Below are 19,293 nucleotides of genomic sequence, written 5' to 3'. Positions count from 1 at the left end.
CTCACTGTCTCGTATATTGTGGGCAGGCACACATCGGCCCGACGTAAAACTCGCCCCCAAACAATGTAAAAAGCGGCTGGCGGTCAGGTGGCTATCAACTCCTAGGCCCATACGTGCGACCGTTCAGGGAGGCACTGTCTCACACATACAACACCCGATAAAAGGAACGCGCACGACGGCAGATCGTTGATTTCAAATATCGGTCTCTCTCGTAACGCACCAACAACGGACGCACAACGCCACAACAATCGAACCAGCTTCTCTCGCGAGCCACCAGTCAGACCTTTAAGTACCTACCTCGAAAGAACAACACTTGAACGCGGGCCAGCCAGGCCATATGATCCTTCCATGCGAGCGGCACTTGAGAAGGCACGGACGGCGCCCCCAGAAGCCCGGAAGCCCGGAACATCCAATCAACCGGAAGGAACACCTCAGTATTGCCGTGCGATACGACTGTGGCGCCAGCAAGCAGTCGCGAATCACTAGGACGGCCTCAGTCCAGCGCAGAAAGCCTGAAGCGTCCTGCCACCTACAGAGGCCCGTGGTCATCCAGCCTTCATCCTGAGTCGCACAGCTTTCACTGCCGTGTTAGGCACTGGTTACAAGATACGACAGCTACACACAGACATACAAACTAGCGCTCACAGAGGAACAATCAAGATTTCCCACAGTAGAAAACATGACACTTTATGGACAGGTTAGCCACCATGGCAATTGGCAGGTGGCACTAAATCAAGTAATCGGAATGGCAATCATGAAGAAAAATTCATGAAATATAGTGTAAAACTAGACTGAGGTCGAACACTAATCGTAGAACATGATACACAAGTCATCGAACAAAACTAAGACAGGTACTTTACAATCATCCAACATCCAAGCAAGAAACCTCGATTTCTGATTCCTTTCATTAACCAAAGCCATCAGATCCTTCATTGCACACTCAGTTTCACACACTTCAAAAGCGCCACTCTCCTTGAAACACACGCGGTGTAGCGCCAGTCTCGATTCCACTCCTAACACCGTCAGGACGCAGGGTTAGCATGGACAGAGTCCAGTCACAGCCAGGGGAGGGTGCGGCAGGGCGCGCCGGCCGCCTCACGACCAGCACGGTATGACGGCACTCCCGTCTGTAAGGGGAGGGGAGGGGACGTCAGATATTGCCACATAGCAACGGCCCGAGGGAGCAGCGTTACCGTCGAATAATGGACTGTTATCACATCACAGCCATCATGGACTGTCCCTGGAGACAGAGTGCCGCCATCTATGCTTATTTAGATGTACATACGCTTTTTATTTACGTTCTCTTTTATTATTCGACGTTGAAGCTCGTATATACGGGAAAACAATAAAAGACAAGAAATTTGGCTACAATTTGCAAATGCCTCTCATCTTTTTTTTTAATGATCTACATAGTACAAGGGGATTACCATGGACTAAACCATGTCCACATCAATTATAGCAATGCGCCCGAAAATTCACACCCCAGCCACTGATCCCCAATGACCAGCGGCACTTCCACCGGTCTCTCACCGAGTGCGGCGGGCGCCTCGGCGGCCGGCGGCGACGGCGGCTGGTCGGCCGGCACCGCCTCCAGCTGATCCAACATCTGGTGCAGCTTCAGCTCGACCACGCCGAACAGCGGCCGGTGGCGGGGCTCGCCGCGCCAGCAGGCCGTCACCAGCTCCCAGCCGAGGTCGCTGCAGTGGCGCGGCCGGGACGGACGCAGCCCTGGAGGGAGAGAGGGCGATAGTGAGCGGAGGCCGGTGGGTGAGGACGGGGGCAGCGAGGCGACGATAACCGAAGGTACTCAAAGACAGCCAAAGACGGTCACAACAGTCTAGGGTCTAGCTCTAGTGACAAATCAGGAAGCATGACGGACAGCTAGCAGAAGGCAGTGTCAGAAAACAGCATCAGTTATAGCAGGCAATCGAAAGCGACAGCCAGCAGCACTCGGCAGTTATCGGTACAGGAACGCAGTGAAACGCCGATGAATAAAATATGGGCCCAAACCAAAGCTCGATTTTAGTTCGTCTACTGAAGAGATCGCAAGGAATTCGCACTCATGACGTTATATCAGCGACATTTACTTCAGTCTCGATTGGCTTTCGCTTGATTTCAGTTTGGCTTGATGATCTGGCCTGTGGCCAAGTCATGACGGTGGGCTCACCTCGTTTGACGCACTTCCAGAGGTCGTTCTTGTTGTCGCACTGTTCGTACACGTCGGGCATCCTGACGTCGTTGGAGAGGATGTACCAGAGCAGCACGCCGAACGCGTACACGTCCACGCTGTGGTCGTACTGGCCGCTGAAACGTCAACGGGAGGAAGCTCAGTGCACCAGCCCGGCAGCCGACCCAGCGGAGATCCACTGGGCTGAAGGAAAGGGCCGCTTAGATACAAGCTGCCCTTTCATGTAACAGTAGCAGGCATTGCAGATAATATTTCGACATTGGTATCGTCTTCAGGATGAAGCATCACCCAATTTTGTAAAGCTACTTCTGGACTGAACTGCGTATCGAACGGTAAATATAGAGGTGGTGCATTGTTCCAATGACCAGAAAGTAGAATAAACAGGAAAACAGGAGTAACACTCAATTCAGCCAAATACATATTAATGGAAATGCTCTGAGAACCACTCCGATAGGCAGCCTCCCAGCTGAACCGTAGGGTCACCTATATAAACGTGCTCAATTGCTACCGTAACCCGACAGCCCAAAAAGTGCGTGGCTGTCGCCGCTCGCGAGCGTACCTGAAGAGCTCTGGCGCCATGTGGATGGGCGTTCCCACCACCGAGCCAGAGATCATCGCCTCTGGTTTGCAGAAGCCCAGGTCGGTCAGCTTGCCCCGGTTCGCGTTATCCAGCTGCGGGGATGGCAAAAGTTGCCCTTCACTTACGGAATGAGTGCAGATATGGTTAGTTTAGTTCGTACATACAAACAGATGCATGCTGATATTACAGCAGCAAACCGCTGACGGGACCACATACTGTCGCCAAGGTCAACAGCCACATATTATATAAGACACGACCTCGTTATAGTAGCCATATACCATACCTTCCACCCACGCTACCTCAATAACGCCTCTATTTACAGAGTTGGAGAGTGCACATTACATCAGCGTTGGGTCAGGTCCGGTGCAGCTACGTTATAAATATCGCGCCGGTAGGTGGGCAGGGATCACTGTAGCTTACCAGGACGTTTTTCAGCTTTATATCGCGGTGGATGAGTCCCTGCGAGTGCAGAAACCGAGCTCCCTGCGCCACGTCCAGCGCGATCTGAGAACGACGGCAGAAAAAGATGTCAGAGGGCGCGTCAGAAATACATGATATGAAAGCACAGCGTCGGACAGCACGGCGTTAGATAACACACTTATTACCACATTGCTTCGTAGGTAATATTATTGAAACTAGATCACATCCCTAAAGTTAGACTCAAAGCGAATGAAGTACAGCAGCAAATGTCAGGTGTTAAGTATCGGCGTCGTTGTCAGAGGTAGCTGTCGTTGTCAGATGTACGAAGTGATGTCACTTGCGAGTGTCACAGTGTCATTGTCCGGCTCGACCGACGGCACGTCCGTCCCGATCAGCTTCAGCAAGAGAGTGTCGAAGAGCAAACACTGCGGTCTCTACTCTCTCGGACGTCTTGTCAGGTATAGCGTCCGTCTCGCGGACCGCAGAGAAAGGTGTCAAAGTCAGTGCGTCAGTGTCCGTGTGCCAGTGTTAGTCTGCAGTGTGTCGGTGTCGGTGTGTCAATGTGTCAGTGTACCAGTATGTCAGCATCAGTATACCCACCCGCAGCCGGGTGGGCAGATCGAGCCCGTCCTGGATGCCCAGGTACAGGTCCGTCTGCAGCCTCTCCATCAGCAGCAGCGCGGCGGACATGCGACTGTGGCTGTAGTTGTAGTCGATCACCAGCCCCCGGATGTTGACGATACGCTCGTGGTCGGGCAGAGATCTGATGGAAGGGAGAGAGCGTTACACAGCGGAACAAACGCTTGACAACGCGGAGACAAAATGTGTGGAACGGGGATCAACATGGAAGAATAGCTAATGGTGCAAGTCACCGCCACAACCTAAACGGAAAGCTTTGACATAATTGTAGACATCAAAATCACTACTGAATTTGCAAAGTGTACAACTGTACAATGTACATCAATATATGACAATGTCGCAACTCTTACTGATAACATAGTGGCAATAGAAACACACAAATTATTGGGATGCATGAGCTGCTAATTTACAACATTGTTTGCGAGCAGCTCATGCGATCATGCTGACTTCAGAATCACACAGGCGTGCAAACAGCTAAACGAGCGCTTAAAATTTGTATAACTCCTTTGAAAAGCCGATAGCCGATTGCAAATGTTTCTATTGGTTGTCCAGCCGATAAGCGCCATCCGCCATGTGTGACCTGGTGTAGAAGTACTCCATGGACAGGTCGTTCCAGTGTCGGTCGTCGGGCGGGATGACCGACTTCACCGCCCAGTCCCGTCGGCCGGCCCACTCCCCACTGCTGTACACGACGCCGTACTGGCCGCGGCCGATCTCCCGGGCCAACTGAGGCACGCCTGAAATCACGGACAGACAAACAGATCACAGTCTGAATAAAGCACTGCACTGGCCGTGGCCCATCGCCCGGGCGGGCTGAAGTACACGCCTACACACGCAGACAGGCATACAGGTCGCAGACAGTATACCTCAGCATAACGACCAAGACCGATTTCCCAGGCAAGCTAGGATAATCCGGAACTCATTGAAATACAGTCATACAGACACAAATATACACAACGTCGTACTGCCCACATCTCCAGAGCTGGTCCTCCAGCTGAGGTCCTCCTAGTGTCCTCCGCATCACATCTCCAGTCTCTCTCACTCCTCCATGACCGTCCAGCATCAAACCTTTGCCCACAACACTGAGAGCTACACCCTCCTCGCTCACCGAATCGGGCGGCGTCCACATAGGCGGCCGCCTGTAGCGCCAGCCGGGCCACGTGTGGCGCGTGCAGTTTCTTCATACGGAGCCGGTCGCGTTCGGTCTGCTCCAGTCGGCCGTCGAGCTGCGCCTCCAGCCGGCCGATGGAGCGAACAAACGCCTCGTGAGCCCTCCGTAGACGGTCGCGGAGCTGGTAGAAAGCATAGGGGAGCGGTTAGATGGGGATAGGATAGAAAATGGTGCGCTGTAGAGGCTTCATCGGCGATGGAAGATGTACTGTAGACATTGCAGATAGGAAATGTAGACACTGCACACAAGGAAATTCGAAGCAACAGAGAATCATTGTAGAGACAAAGTGAGTCAGCCGAGTGGAATAGCGTCTCTCAAGATCCGGGTACAGTTTCGTGCCTAAAATAGCAAGACTGACAAATAAGAAACCACTTATATAAGCTAGGAACATGCCACCCCGCACGAGCGAAGCTTTGTCCGGACTGTGCGCGCACCCTACCCGGCCGTCAGAGTGCCCCTACCACGGTCCCACCCCTCACCTGTGAGCAGATGACCCTGCTCAGTCGGAGCTCGTTGATGTTATCCAGCATCTCAGTGGCCACCTTCCGGCGCCAGAGGGCGTCCACGCAGGGCGGCGTCTTCCAGGGCATCACGTCCAGCAGCTGCTTCAGCCACTCCCACAGCGAGGTGATGACGCTGGACGAGGTCTCCACAGAGATCTCCAGACTGTACGCCGAGTTCAGGATCTGCGCGGAGCGGCAACGGTTACGTTAGACGGTGGTCGAACACGGGGATGGTGGAATACGCGATCGAATGCCGAGGCGGCGGAATTTATCCTGACCGTAATATTATGCTAAATGCTTTCGTTAACATCACTTCACATGCTACGTAAACGTAAACATTTCACATGCTAAATGATGTTTACGTTTTTCTCTAGGAAACCGGTGAACATTTGCTTTTGATCATGTAGGTAGCTAACATCAGATAGAGCAGCTCTACAGTATCCACGGACCATATTCTCCGCAGCAAATGTGTAATGTGGTGCAATGTGCATATCCAGGTCCAGGTCCACACATCCTCACATCTCTTAGCCCCTACCCTCATCCAGCCCTGAAATCCTTCTTCCTCTACACCCCATCGCCGGCCACCGTACCTGTTTGAGGGCATTGCTGGCCTCTCCGCTACCACCATCATCATGCGCCTCCAACGAGAGCAGGCAGCGCTGCAGGGTGCCCACCAGCCTCTCCTGCATGTAGTCGACGCTGCCGACTAGCTGGCCAGCCACGGCGCGGTTCAGCGCGGCCAGCAGCAGGTTCTGGATCTCGGCCGTACACTGCTGCAGCTGCCGCGCCGAGCGGATAGCGCCCGTCTCCGATACCTCCACGTCTGGAAGGGAGGGGGAGAGGGGGAGCGATCGGTCCGGAGAAGTTTGTGAGTGTGAGTGTGTGTGTGGGGGGGGGGGGGTGGACGGGGAGGGGGACAACGGGCAATGGAAAAGAGTCGGGTAAAGGAAACGGACGGCACTCAAGTGCTACAATCCGTGAGACAATGTTATATTCGGAACTTCGCAAGGAAAGTGAAATGCATCCAAATGTATCACAATCACGGTACTAAAAAAGAGACCCAGTTTTTCCTGGCATCTCCGACCAGAATATATATACCTATTTGGTAGTACCAATGATATCTTACACATCAGCTGGCAGAAATAACAAGTCAAGGTCGGAAGTCACCTCTCATATGCGGTAGCGCCACGTTACATCATCGCCTCGAACAAGGACAACTTTTTGCCTTCTGAGCAGTCACGGTCGGTCAGAGGAGACGCCAAGGTTCCCTTCCTATTCTCGCTCAAAATTACGCCGGAGTCGCCAAGGCGTAAGTCAAGTCGGCATACTAATGATCTTCCCACGCCAGAATATTCAGGATGTTGTGATAGGGCCATGTTACATAAGGGCAGTGAACTCGAATGAACAGAATCGAATTAACTCTGGGCAAATTATCTCGACAGGCTGAAGAAAACGTGCTCCAATTCAGATTATTTCACCTTTGGCTGCATGGATGAGCAATGGACATTTCACATCCATTTACATCCACCTCATATTATGAACGGATAGAGCATGCTTAATATAAGACAATAAATACATTCCCAGACCTCTCTTCTCTTCTTAAAAACGTCGCCACGGCCGGCGAGCTCGCCACTCCTAGTGATTCACCGCCTGCAGCGTCTGCTGAGGCTGCTAGCCCAGCGACATTAATATTAATGTGCCATATCGAGCAACATTGCAGATATGCAGCCGTGCTTATCGCTCACTCTAATACGGTGTCATATCGTGCTACTCAGCAGATATGCAGACGGCGTACGCATGGAGGCGTGAAGGTTACTGACCGCATACGCATAGCAGCCACCTAAATGGTGGCTGTAATTTTTATACAATAAGACCTGCTAAATCAGTGAAAAGTTAAGTGAATTATATACCTCAATGCACGAATGAATGGCGTAGGGACTATTGGTCGTAGGGGTTTATTAACAATGGTAATTATTATTGTATAATTGTTATTTCGTACACAAACAATGAGGTAAAACCGGCTATGGTCACTGGTCACCTTACACCGTATATAGCACTCTGAGATGGGCTGAGTTTAATATGCAACAAACTTTGCCAGATATGCCACATCTCCGACAGATACAGCCCATCCAAATAAGTTACCGCTTTGATGGTATTTATAGGGCCGGCACGGTGTTAACGTAACATGACCGGTAAACTGTGATCATATGAATCGTCGGAACTTGGGTATCACGTTTCAACTGCTAGTCGTAAGAACCGTTATCTTGAAACCAATATTACAATTATGCAACAAGTATGTTTTTGACATAGCAAATGGCATACGCTTCTTGACGCTGACACCGACCATATTAGAAACACGGATGTAACTTGCCTATGCCTGAATTGGCACATTAGTCCTGCAAGAAGGCGTCACTGCATTCGACATATAATCAAAAGCACTGACAACCATCTCCGTCGCCATCAGTGGGTATCGGTATTTTCAGCCTACCGAACTGTAAGTACTTCTGTACTAATAAGTAAACAAATGCGAAGCAATGTCTGAGAGTCTGGAGGACTTCTAATCTAGTACGGTGCGGAAAAGATGCCAATTTTTCACCATACGCTAGCCGGTAGCCGCCTTACACACGCATTCACCTGCGGTCGGCAGGGCGACCACCAGCTCTGCCGCTCCCTACCGTACGGAGGAGGGAGGGAAGGAGGGGAAAGGTCGCGGCCAGCACCCTCAAGGTCACGCGAGCCACCCAGCCGCGCACGCCGCCGCGCCGCTCGCTCGCTCGCTCGTACGATACCCAGGCGACGCAAGTGAAAACTGTTGACCTAGGCAGCGGGCGAGAAGTGGCGGATCGTGATATGTGAACGCTCGTTTCTTCACACTCAGGCTCTCGTGTTGAGTGGGAGAGGAGCTAGGACAGGTCAGGGACGATGGGCCGTCCGTGTTTACAGTAAAGTAGCCATATCATTGCAGGGCTGAGTGACACAAGTGCAGAGACAGATCACAAGTGCAACTTTTGTAAGACTCGTGCGAAAAAGACTGGAGGAGGTCAATACAGACACATCACTGCGTAGTAATGAGACAGTGAGCATGGGATAAAATTTATCACAACGTGTCTAAGACCTTCGCTCTGTTCGGTATAAAAAGCAAGGCCCGTCAAAGGCAGTGTGATTTAGCACGCTGTAGCCCCTGTTTTTATTCTGGAAACTGACATCTCAAATGCACACAGTTCAGTATATTCTAGGCGTGATGAAGCCATATCCATCTCTTGATGTTTGGCTGATATTAACTTTATCGCCCTGATACAGTGATACAGTCACCAGGGACACTAATAATACCCATAGGTAATTGGGCCGGTAGCCGCCGGTGGATATCATCATACCAGTCCGAACTCATGTGTTAAAAAGAAAAAGGTAACAGGATAACATATGAAAACATATGGCCGCATAGTCTCGTGTTCCTACCTCAATTAGAAATGTGAGACTTAGTTCTGAGCGAGATAATTCTTGGAGCGTGAGAGGTGAAAGGTCCCTACGCATCACCACTCACTTTACCTGACCTTATTATTATCATTTTTACCTCAGTTTTGTGCGTTGCTATATTCACCTCACTTGCCAACAGACCTGTTGGAATCCAGGGCCTCGGCTAACATGTTAACTGGTGGGCCAAATGGCCCACCAGTGACCCAAAATGGCCCACCAGCCTCCAAGATTTGGCCCACCAGTAATTTTCCGAAAAATCTAAGTTTTCACATTTTTCACATTTCACATTGAATTAGCAGATCTTATCGTACATTTTCAGGCTGTTAAGTACCCATCGGTGAAACATATTCTTGTGAAAAACTTCAACCTATTGTTTACAATATCCCCTTGGGGTAAAAAGTGGACTGTAGTACCCGCAACTTAAAAAAAAAAAATCCACCACCTATACGTCTGTGCTGTATGATTTTTACTTTGATTTCGACAGACAAACGGACGTCCAACGGAAACAAACGGACATCACCGGACGCTGACAGTTCTCGTCCGTTTCTCGTCCGTTGGTCCAATCCGGTGAAGTGTGACCGAGGCTTAAAATTTTATGCAATAATCGTGATAGACGTCTGCCTCTGTCAATTACAGATAGTGTCGGCGGCTTCCAGCCGATCGAGGTCTGCGAGAGTTCTTGCAAGCTTTCCGATCGATCGAGTGGTTGCAGTCACATAAGCATCTGCCGCAGAGCAGTCGGTTACAAGAAAAACTACGAATAAAGAACAGACCAGTTCAGACGGTCGGGGATAAGCCTGCGAGCGATCTCAGAGTAGACGGCTCGCCGATAGACACGATATAAGCGAGAGTCAAACTAGAGGTAGTGTCGGCGACTTCCAGCCGATTGAAGTCTGCAAGCGATATTATGCGTCTTCACGACCGGTATGATGCTTGCAGTCACACATCTGACCAGTCAGACGAATTTCGAACCGTTCACAGTCAGCGTTCCAAAAATTTCTCATTTGGGCTGAAGATGACACTCAAGAATAAGAATGGATAATTTTCCACTCTCACATTTCGGGTGGCTAGAATTTTCCACTCAGACACCCAAGAGAAATCTGAAGTTTGGGACAATATATTCCTGCCCGGGGCCGGGATGATTCAATAAATGTCACCGAGGTTTTTTAGCGAAAACTCTGAGGGCCGTTAGGCCCGAGTTGCTTTTCGCAAAAAAGCGAGGTGACATTTATTGAATTCCCGGCCTTAGGGCTGGAAGGTGTTTCCCATACCTGCCAAAAAGCTCACAACTATAATTGATAGTGACGTCAGCAGCCGTGTGGTTCAACGCGTTTAACCACACCCCTTGAACCACATGGCTGGCAATATTAAAGCACTGCATTAAACAGTGTGGTACAGTGCACGTGCCATTAAAATGCCTGGATGTCTCGATTTAATCATGCAATGTAGCAGGTATGGGAACTGTTCACCAGAAGTGTACATAACTTTAAAAAAACAATATTAGGGTTGCGCAGTGCGCTTGGGCTTTTGAGTCAATTCTTTTCCATGCGACACCAATAGGCTTATGTAAATGATCATTTTCAGAGATGTTGGGGTTGCTGCTACAACCCCTTTTTGGGGTTCCTGCTACAACCCACTTTATATATAAAGTTGCACTCGTGCTGTTCACAATTCCTCCCAATCCACCCGACAACGCCCGATCCCGTCCGACCGCTTCCGAATCTCCTTTATAGTCGGCGAGCGATCCACTCAGGGCTCGCTGATTTTTAACATCCGACCGGCCGTAAGCTATCGTCCAAAGTTTTATAATCTGCGTCAATATTTTGTGCATACTTGTGCGATTTTATGTGCACCGCCGGAGTATCACCACTGAGAGGGTTGTGGGTCCCTTATACTCTCTCCTCTCTGAAGAGTCGGGGGAGGGGGGTCGAGCCCCGTTTTTTTTCTACATTTTTTAAATGCCATCCTGACGTTTTTTGCGGAATAAAGTGGCCGAAATCTGGGGAGAAATCGAAAATTGGGGGGGGGGGGCTATGGCTACGAAGGTCAGTCCATGTCGCTGCCCAAGTGGCCCACCAGTCAAAATTCCTTAGCCGAGGCCCAGTTGGAATCTTTCCTTTGCCCTCCAAATCTTTATTGAAAATCCCACGGCGCGGGACTTTGATTTAGCAGTAGTAGAGCCATAGGCGTCGCCAGACCTTTTCGGTTGGGGGGGGGGGCAAAATCAAGTTTTGTGTTAAATCTTGCCTTTCCCCAGCCGTTACTCACTCGTTTTACATATCATTCGACGAGCAATGGTGCGAGGAATCCGATGGTGACAAAGTTTTCCTTCTAGCTATGGCATGATTTTTTTTTTGCAAAAAAAAAACAAACAAAATTTTGAAAATTTATGGACAAAAACGACCGGTAGAATAACAGTGGATGCGATTGCCGACGCACTGCAGTGGGCCCCTGTCTAAAACCAGGGTGATCTGATCAGTGATCACCCTGCTAAAACATCCATTCACGCATGCATGCCGAGGTTTTACGAGAAATGCATCGGGCTTATCCCAGCCGCCGATTGTGGCTAAGAATTGGGCATTCGGCGGAGACTGAGAGTGAATGTCGGAAGTGTGAATCGGAAGTACAGCCCACCGCTAAAGTAATGTGTGGTTTTACCAATCTCAACGGATGGCTTTGACCGACGATTTTTAAATGCGAACTGATTGAAAAGAAGACGTCAATAGATAAAGTTGTAGCTGCAAGGGTGAAGATACATGTAAGCTACATTTAAAGTCTCGTTGCAGTCTGGCTAATCGTTCCTAGGCTTCAGAAGCAGAACATACCGATGACTGAAACCACACATTACTTCTGCTGTGGACTGTACATAATTCATCTTTGCTGCAGTGAAGTGTTTTGTTCACTCGAGTGTGAACAAAAAGTTTCTCGTTTTTCGTGTGAAGGGAAGCGCTGCAAACGCGAGCAAAAATATTTAACGGGACCAAAAGTTACGCGCGGCATAGCGGCAAGGGATCCCTTAGAGATAGGCTTGCGACTTCCAGGCCATTTCAAGCCACTCAGGGTCAGTGTGGACTCTCAGAAGCCTGCTTAGGATCCCGGAGATCGGCGTGGGTCACCCCAAATATTTATGTGTATGTGGTGCTTTAGGGCTTTCCGAGCCCAAGGTGGGCTCGGAAAGCCCTTTAGCGCACACGAGTCTTCAGAAACCTGTGTGGGCGGCGGGCGCTAAGAGACTAGGCCCAGGGTGAGCCTGGAGCCCTCGAATAACAGTGTGAAACGTCGGGGTCTGTGTCGAATCCTTAAGGACCCTACGTAGGTAGGGACATAAGAAACATGTGTTGCGGCCCTCAGAGGGACACGTGAGTTGTGACCTCAGATGCCGCCGCCGGCTTGGGGTTAATAAAGTCTGCCGCCTCAAAAGCTCGGCTGAACTATCTGAGGTCAGTTGAGGTTTTCAGAAATTTTCAAAGGCATCCTCAAAGATTCGTGTGGCCTTTCAGAGGTCTACGTATGTATAAGGTCCTCAAAGATCCCTGTATGGGCCCTCAGGATACCAGTGGGACTCTCAGAGGCCGGTTTGGGCCCTCCGAAAGCTTCCTAGAGCCATGGGCGTCGCCACCACTACGGACACTACGGACAGTGTCCGTACAAGTTTTGGAAGGCCCGGAAACTTGTACGGAATGTCCGTACAAGTTTCGTCGACCGCAAAAATGCAGTCTTCGCACATGTTTGAAGCAGGTTAAAGCTTATCAGACCCCCTATTTGTGGTTAAAGTTACGATCCAAGGCCGCCCCAAAGTCAATGTCAGGCAAGAGTAGGTATAGGTATAGGGTGTGACGAAATTATTCGGACATCTTTTTTATTAGAACTCAGCCCGGCCGCGAACGCTAGTGGTTAGGAGAGTTGTCAAGATAGCGACAAGGAAACGACAACAATCAATCTGCAGATTGACTTGTATTCTTGGCAAGGCAGATAATAAGAAGGCCCACATCATGGCCCACCACTATCCACTCCTTAACTTGGTTCTTCTGCCCATCAAACTGAAAAAGACAGCGCAATGGACGGGAAAATAGCTAGTGCACCACCTTTGGCCTCACACCAAGACACATCCACTGCACTGGTCGAAGGAAGACATGAGCGTTTGTTGGAGTGGGCAGCTATTCGCGCTGTATTGTCCTTTGAGCCGCCAAAGCGGCCTTGTGTTGGCTGCCAGTAACTCAAACGTGCCGGCAGTCACCGGCGTCAAACATCCGGCCAAGATCCAGGTCTGGAACATGTTCAGCTTATGTGCGATGTTCCAGCTGTGCATTGTGTCACAGAAGACCACCTTCAGTGACGATTATTACTGAAGCAGCATCCTGGCAAACAAATAATTGGAGCCGCTCAACCGGACGGCACGAGAGGGCTCCATTTCTAAAAGCGCACTGATGTTTGATTCAAGCCACGCTGCCTTCGTGCAGGCTGGAGCGCTACATTTAAGTCCGTAGGAGAATGAGAAGTGACGCCGAGAGAAGCTCTTATCCTTCTGGACTAACGGGCTACGACTTGGAAATAGTTGTCATCCTGATTTCATAGAGATCTTAAGGATTTTTGTCCAGCGGGAGGTGAATAAGGGGACACCCGGCACTGCAGGACCGCCCAACTGTATGTGAGCACATGCTAATACGGCGTCTGTCCACATCAAACCTACTGCTTGAAAACCCAGTAGCTGGAATGTTCCAGGGATTTTTAATTATGATATTATGAAAGCTGGCGATATCTTCATCAAAAGGAAAACCTCAGGCTGTCTTGTTTCTTAATCGCAGCGGGAAGAAGGTTACCGGATAATTTCGTTACACCCTGTATCCTTCTAAATGCTATTTTACTGGTATTCAGTCATATTACATTTAATCATGTCACTTTTGTCATCCTGAGGCTCTAAATGAATGCTTAGATCAAAAGGAATGACAAAATCGTGGCCAGTGACTTCAAATACAGCAAATGAGACTGATCATGTGTAAACGTCAACCAAAGGCCATTCCAGGTCACATGAGGTCAACATAAAACTTGACCTTTTCAAACAACCTATATGTCATTCGACGCGTCTTGACATGACGAATGCGTTGGTACCACTGCTTTAGGTCTAGGACCTTTTTTGGTGAAGAAATCTGCAAAAAAGCCGCAGCTCGGGGTCGCTAACCTAACCTTTGACCTAATGTCGCTAGCCCTTTGACCTAATGTAGGTTGGTATCAAAAATGTGTTTGTATTTTTTCCCGAAACCACTAGGCATTCGGGGCTATCGCAACTATTCGTCCGAGGTGTGTGTGTGGGGGGGGGGGGGGGAGGGGAGGACGAAAAACACCCTCCCTGGGTCCGCGTGGGTTAACACATCTGACGAGTATTATATACGGCTGACAGAATGTGTCCGTACAAGTTGGGGACCCGTGGCGACGCCCCTGCCTAGAGCTCAGTGGAGCTCCTTAGGAGCCTGTGTGAAAAGCAAGCTCATGAACCCTGCGGCACTTGAACGGTACTTGAGCGTGTCGTATACATTTGACGAGAGTTGAGAAAGGCCCCGAAGGTTTCGTGTCACGCTTTGAACGAAGATTATGTGTCAGCACTCCAAAACTTATGAAAATCAGCTACAAAATGTAATAAAGAACCAACTAGGAACATGGAATTAATCACAGTATTGACATTTCCGAGTATGGAGTCGGAGTCTTGAAGATTTTGGCGACTGCGACTCTGACTTTGGTTTGAACTGCACGCTCCAACAGTCTGACCTCACAGGCATTCCTCAGAAAGGTACCCCCATTTTCTCCCGACTCCAAAATCTCATCGGATCTGTATCGATCTCAGGGGGTGCCCGGTCGGAGGTTGGGGGGGGGGGGCAAGCTGCCCCGCTTGCCCCCCCCCCCCGTAGCGACGCTAATGAGTAGAACACACGTGCCATCCGTCCTAAGCCCTCCCCTCCCCTCACTTCAGCCATGCCAGGGCGGCGCCCCACGCCGCATACTTTCGACCTGACAGATAAGCGTACTACATGGGCTGTGTTCTTTATCGTCCCGGGCCCGATTTCACCAAGTGCATATATTCTTGGTGTACTTTGGAAAAGTACACCGACAAAGTACGACGACAATACTATTCTATTTCACCACAGGAATATATTCACTACGCCTGCTTTACGTAGTTTGAGAGCCACCGGCGCGCATGCATACATCTTGTCGGGGACATGCAGTCACTATGTATATTTTTCCGTATTTAAAGTCGACGAGCTTAAATGCTCAGATATACAATATTATGAGAAAAAAATTCTGGCTACGCTAATAAGAATTAAATTTGCTGATCATACAAGAGGAAGTGCCTAAGGAAATATTGCTAATAATGCTCTTGATTTTTGCTCGGAGCATGACATTCCAAAGCCAAAATGTAAACCATGATGTAAACAATCGGCAGCAAGCCGCGCAGCACAGTTGAAGTTACTCCTATATATGGCCTTGAAGTTACTGGCGTGTGTGGGTTTTATTGGATTTTGAATTAATATTAATTTTTTCTTCCAAGTTACTTCTCATTAAATATTGCTTTAATATTTGTTCATATCTTCTACGCAATTCTGGAGTGGTTTAGAGCAAATATAAATAAAACCGAACAAGAAATGGCATTACTTGAGGCACCTATCTAACTACCGATCACTGATGGTAGCAAGGAGCACGGCCGGCACGGCCGACTAGCCGACAGTGGCGGATCCAGGGGGGGGGGGCAAAATGGGCATTTGCCCCCCCCAAACGGCATGATTTTAACATTGCGCCTATGGACGATGCATGGAAAGAATCGATAAATTTTTATGGTTTGCCCCCCCCCCCCAAACCTCTGAGCTGGATCCGCCTCTGCTAGCCGACAAGTTATCTGAAATATTACCTGAATCAAGTTTTTAAATAATCGAAGGGTCTACCGACGACTTCAAATATGGAGAATATTTCGGAATCATTCTCTGAACCTAAACGGAAGCGAGAAGCCGGTGATAAATTGCATCATTTGGCCACAACACAAGAGAAATATGGACATTGGACAGCATATGGATACTGCAAAGAAATAGTAAAAGTGGGCGATGAAAACGAATGTAATGAAGCGTTGTGACTTGTGATGCAACATGCTGGGCATGTCAATCAAGGCGTTGCTAGACTGGACTTCAGTTCTTCCTCTCGCCCTCGCCAGCTATTTACTTTCTCTTCGGTAAAACGCTGTATAAAGAGCACGGTGTAATAATCACGGTGAGAAAGATTTGAAACGCTTTTGGCCTTTTGTGTTATCAAAATACAATGTGAACTGTCGTTTTTTTTTTTGAAGTGGAAAACTCAATAGGGGAAGCGGGGGGAACACCGCCACTGTGGGAAACACCGCCACCCCATCTGGCGGCGAAAGTATGAAATGGAAAGTGTAAAAATCCGTTATTTCCTATTAACCGAACGAAGGTAAGCGTCTTCTGATTTGTGTTCCGATGTTTCAGTGTAATGGAAGCTCAATGTGGGCATTTAAAGAAAAATGCACATTCTCTTATAAAAATTCGATGAGTTGGGAGCACTTTTGAATGTCTTTAAGTAGAGACTCGTTTTGATTTACTTGATTACATCGAAAAATGACTGATCGGCTTTGTCCAGGAAGATAGATTTGCTTGAACCTTCTAGTACATTCTTGCCGCTGGCGATTTTTGCTTGTGATCACTTATTGGGGAACAGCGCCACCCCGTGGCGGTGTTCCCCCAATTGAGGTTGCGGTGTTTTCTGTTCGTAGCGTGATAAGTAATTAAACTCCAAAGACACACATTTATTTATGTTCGTAGATGTTCCCAATTCGGGAATAAGCAGCTTATTTGATTTTTTACTTTATATTTTTCATGGATCCCGACCAAGCACTGCTAGCTGTATAAAACTGGCAAACAGCTGGTGAACCTATACCTATTTAGGTGTCCATCACCGATTGTTTACGAAAATCGCCACATACCGACAGGAAACTCATCGCACGCGATCTCTGAGCAATGAAAAGCTTTCATAGGGATGGGTTGGGTTAACATCAGCACCGGTGGCGGGGTTACCCACACAATTTGAAGGCGGCAAATATGCAAGGTATTTTTAAAAGTCGTGATGCATAAAAACGCTTTAGCAGCATGCAAAATAAGTACCTAAACACGTGAGAAAATGTTGAAATCTTGTAACCAAGACAAAAACTACCAAGAGACTTCACACATATTCTCTCATTTTGGCGAAAAGCTTAGGGGGGCGGTGTTACCCCCGCTTCCCCTAATGTAATCGGGAATGCGAATGAAAAAGGGAATTCCCTGTTGTGTTTCTGCATGATGGGGTGATTTTAATCGCAGTGATGCCACGATGAGATAAGCCTTATAAAAATAGCTGTTCTTGGGTTTAATTTCAATATAAGCCCTGACACACGATACTCTATATATCCAGCAAGAAATAACCATTATGACCTCTAAAACTTTTTGCGTAGCCAGTGGCATGTTTTTATCATACGTTGCATCGATGAAGTCATTAAATTTGTAACATTATCATACAAAAAAAATTGATGTATGCCAAACTGTTTCTCAAAGTATGCCACAAAAAGTAGCATACTTTCAATGCCAGCAAACTCGGCAAACAGCTGTTGAAAAAGCAGATCGGCGTACCAGAAGTACCTCAAACGTAATAGTATGCCAAAAAACGACGGACTTCTGCAGTCATTGTGCAGTCATACTTTGTCTTTGTCTTGAATAAGTATCCCTGTACGGAATTTGGTGAAACTGAATATGTCATAATATGCCAAAAGTGAATAGGTACACCGCCGTAATGGAATATATTCACTTGGTGAAATCGAGCCCCGACGGGACATTGTTCAATGTTCATGGGTGGCGTCCCTCCACATTCCAGTAGATTCCTGTCTAACATCAAACATCCACGTCAAGGCATGGGTTAGGTATGTTCTCCATCTCCATCCACGACGGTTAATGAGCGTCTGGACATTACCTACCCAGCCCACATTAGCGGTCATGTATGGCCAGTAAACACATCGACACAAGTGTTCAAAACGGAATCCACCCTACACCAGCGCGTCGATCAGGCCATCCGCCACCGCCACAGGAACCACCAGATCGTAATCTGGCCACTCGGCCTCACCAATATCCCAAACTTTACGTCAATTTCCACGAAAAAGCTGCCTGCGTCAGCAGGATTCGGTTTATATTTGTTTATTTTTAGGCTCTGTCAAAAACAAGCACAAACGTAATAGGTGCTATATGAACTGAGCGTGACCGGATACAGCCGAAACTTGTGCAAACTTTAATATTTGATTTGGAAATTATTACGGAGCGAGCGAAGCGAGCGGAGTCTTACGTAGAATAACGGAAATTTCTGAGTATGAGCGGCCGGCCGGCCGTGGTCACGATTCTGCGACGCTTATATCTCAGCAACCACTTGACCGATTTACATGCGGTAATTTTTGTAGGGTAGCTTGATTCCTTCTACCAAGTATTGGACTATTCCCGATGCATGTGGGTGACCCCTTATGCACGTGCCACGTGCAAAACGAAGAGGTGTCACTTTTGTAATTGTTGTTATATCTCGGTAACTACTTGGCCGATTGCGCTGAAAGTTGGCATGCAGGTAGGCAACCACTAGGCAATGCATATCCATGTGCCGGAGTTGGGGTGCTGCTGCACGTGCGCACGTGCAGGGGTCGATTCCAGATCTCGAGAACGGCTGGACCGATGGCGCTCAAATTTGGTACATGGCTAGGGACCGGTTAGTAGGGTGCCGTACAAAAGTCAGTTGGGACCCATTTTGCACGTGCGCACGTGCAGGGTGCCGCTTCCAGATCTCGAGAACGGCTGGGCCGATTGTGCTCAAATTTGGCACATCGCTAGAGACCGGTTAGTAGGGTGCCGTGCACAAGTCAGCTGGAGGTACCCCCTCGAAATTTCGCACGTGCAAGGCCCACCCTCTCGCTCGCTCCGTTAGTCGCCCCAAAAGGCGTTATACTGGTTTATTCGTGTAGCTTGTCAATCAATCTTAAACAAATGTCGTCTTTGGCATGAAGTACCGACGCTAATGCAAATAATTAAATTTAAAAGCATTGGAGCGCTGTCTAATGCAAGACCTACAAACCGTGCGCGAATTAAAAGTCAGTTAACGCCGATCCCCCCCCCCCCCCCCAACACCACGTGCGTACGTCCACCCACGCGACAGCCAGCGGCGGTGTAACATTTCAACACGTCACCGACATGTCAAAGTGACGTTATCGGGTTCAGACGGAGACCCTTGTCAGTTGTCACCCAGCGACCCGGGGTGG

General features: G+C 48.8%; 1 protein-coding gene across 1 annotated transcript in view; it reads right to left on the bottom strand.

The window, feature by feature from the left end:
• Nucleotides 1-19,293, bottom strand: part of LOC122363288 (dual serine/threonine and tyrosine protein kinase-like) — a 50,013-nt gene continuing 30,720 nt past the window's right edge. Inside the window, exons 7-16 of the mRNA XM_043332374.1 lie at nt 6,092-6,324; nt 5,478-5,684; nt 4,936-5,119; nt 4,408-4,564; nt 3,789-3,951; nt 3,189-3,272; nt 2,748-2,860; nt 2,168-2,304; nt 1,531-1,728; nt 1-1,127 (exon numbers count right to left, since the gene is read on the bottom strand). Of these exons, the coding sequence (XP_043188309.1) occupies nt 1,096-1,127; nt 1,531-1,728; nt 2,168-2,304; nt 2,748-2,860; nt 3,189-3,272; nt 3,789-3,951; nt 4,408-4,564; nt 4,936-5,119; nt 5,478-5,684; nt 6,092-6,324 (1,508 nt within the window). The 3' untranslated portion in view covers nt 1-1,095. The remainder of the gene's footprint in view (nt 1,128-1,530; nt 1,729-2,167; nt 2,305-2,747; nt 2,861-3,188; nt 3,273-3,788; nt 3,952-4,407; nt 4,565-4,935; nt 5,120-5,477; nt 5,685-6,091; nt 6,325-19,293) is intronic.

The sequence above is a fragment of the Amphibalanus amphitrite genome, unplaced genomic scaffold, assembly GCF_019059575.1.
Source record: "Amphibalanus amphitrite isolate SeventyFive unplaced genomic scaffold, NRLGWU_Aamphi_draft 000613F_arrow, whole genome shotgun sequence".
NCBI classification, from domain to species: domain Eukaryota; kingdom Metazoa; phylum Arthropoda; class Thecostraca; order Balanomorpha; family Balanidae; genus Amphibalanus; species Amphibalanus amphitrite.
The sequence above is the reverse complement of the archived record's forward strand: the minus strand, read 5'-3'. Positions and strand labels throughout refer to the sequence as shown.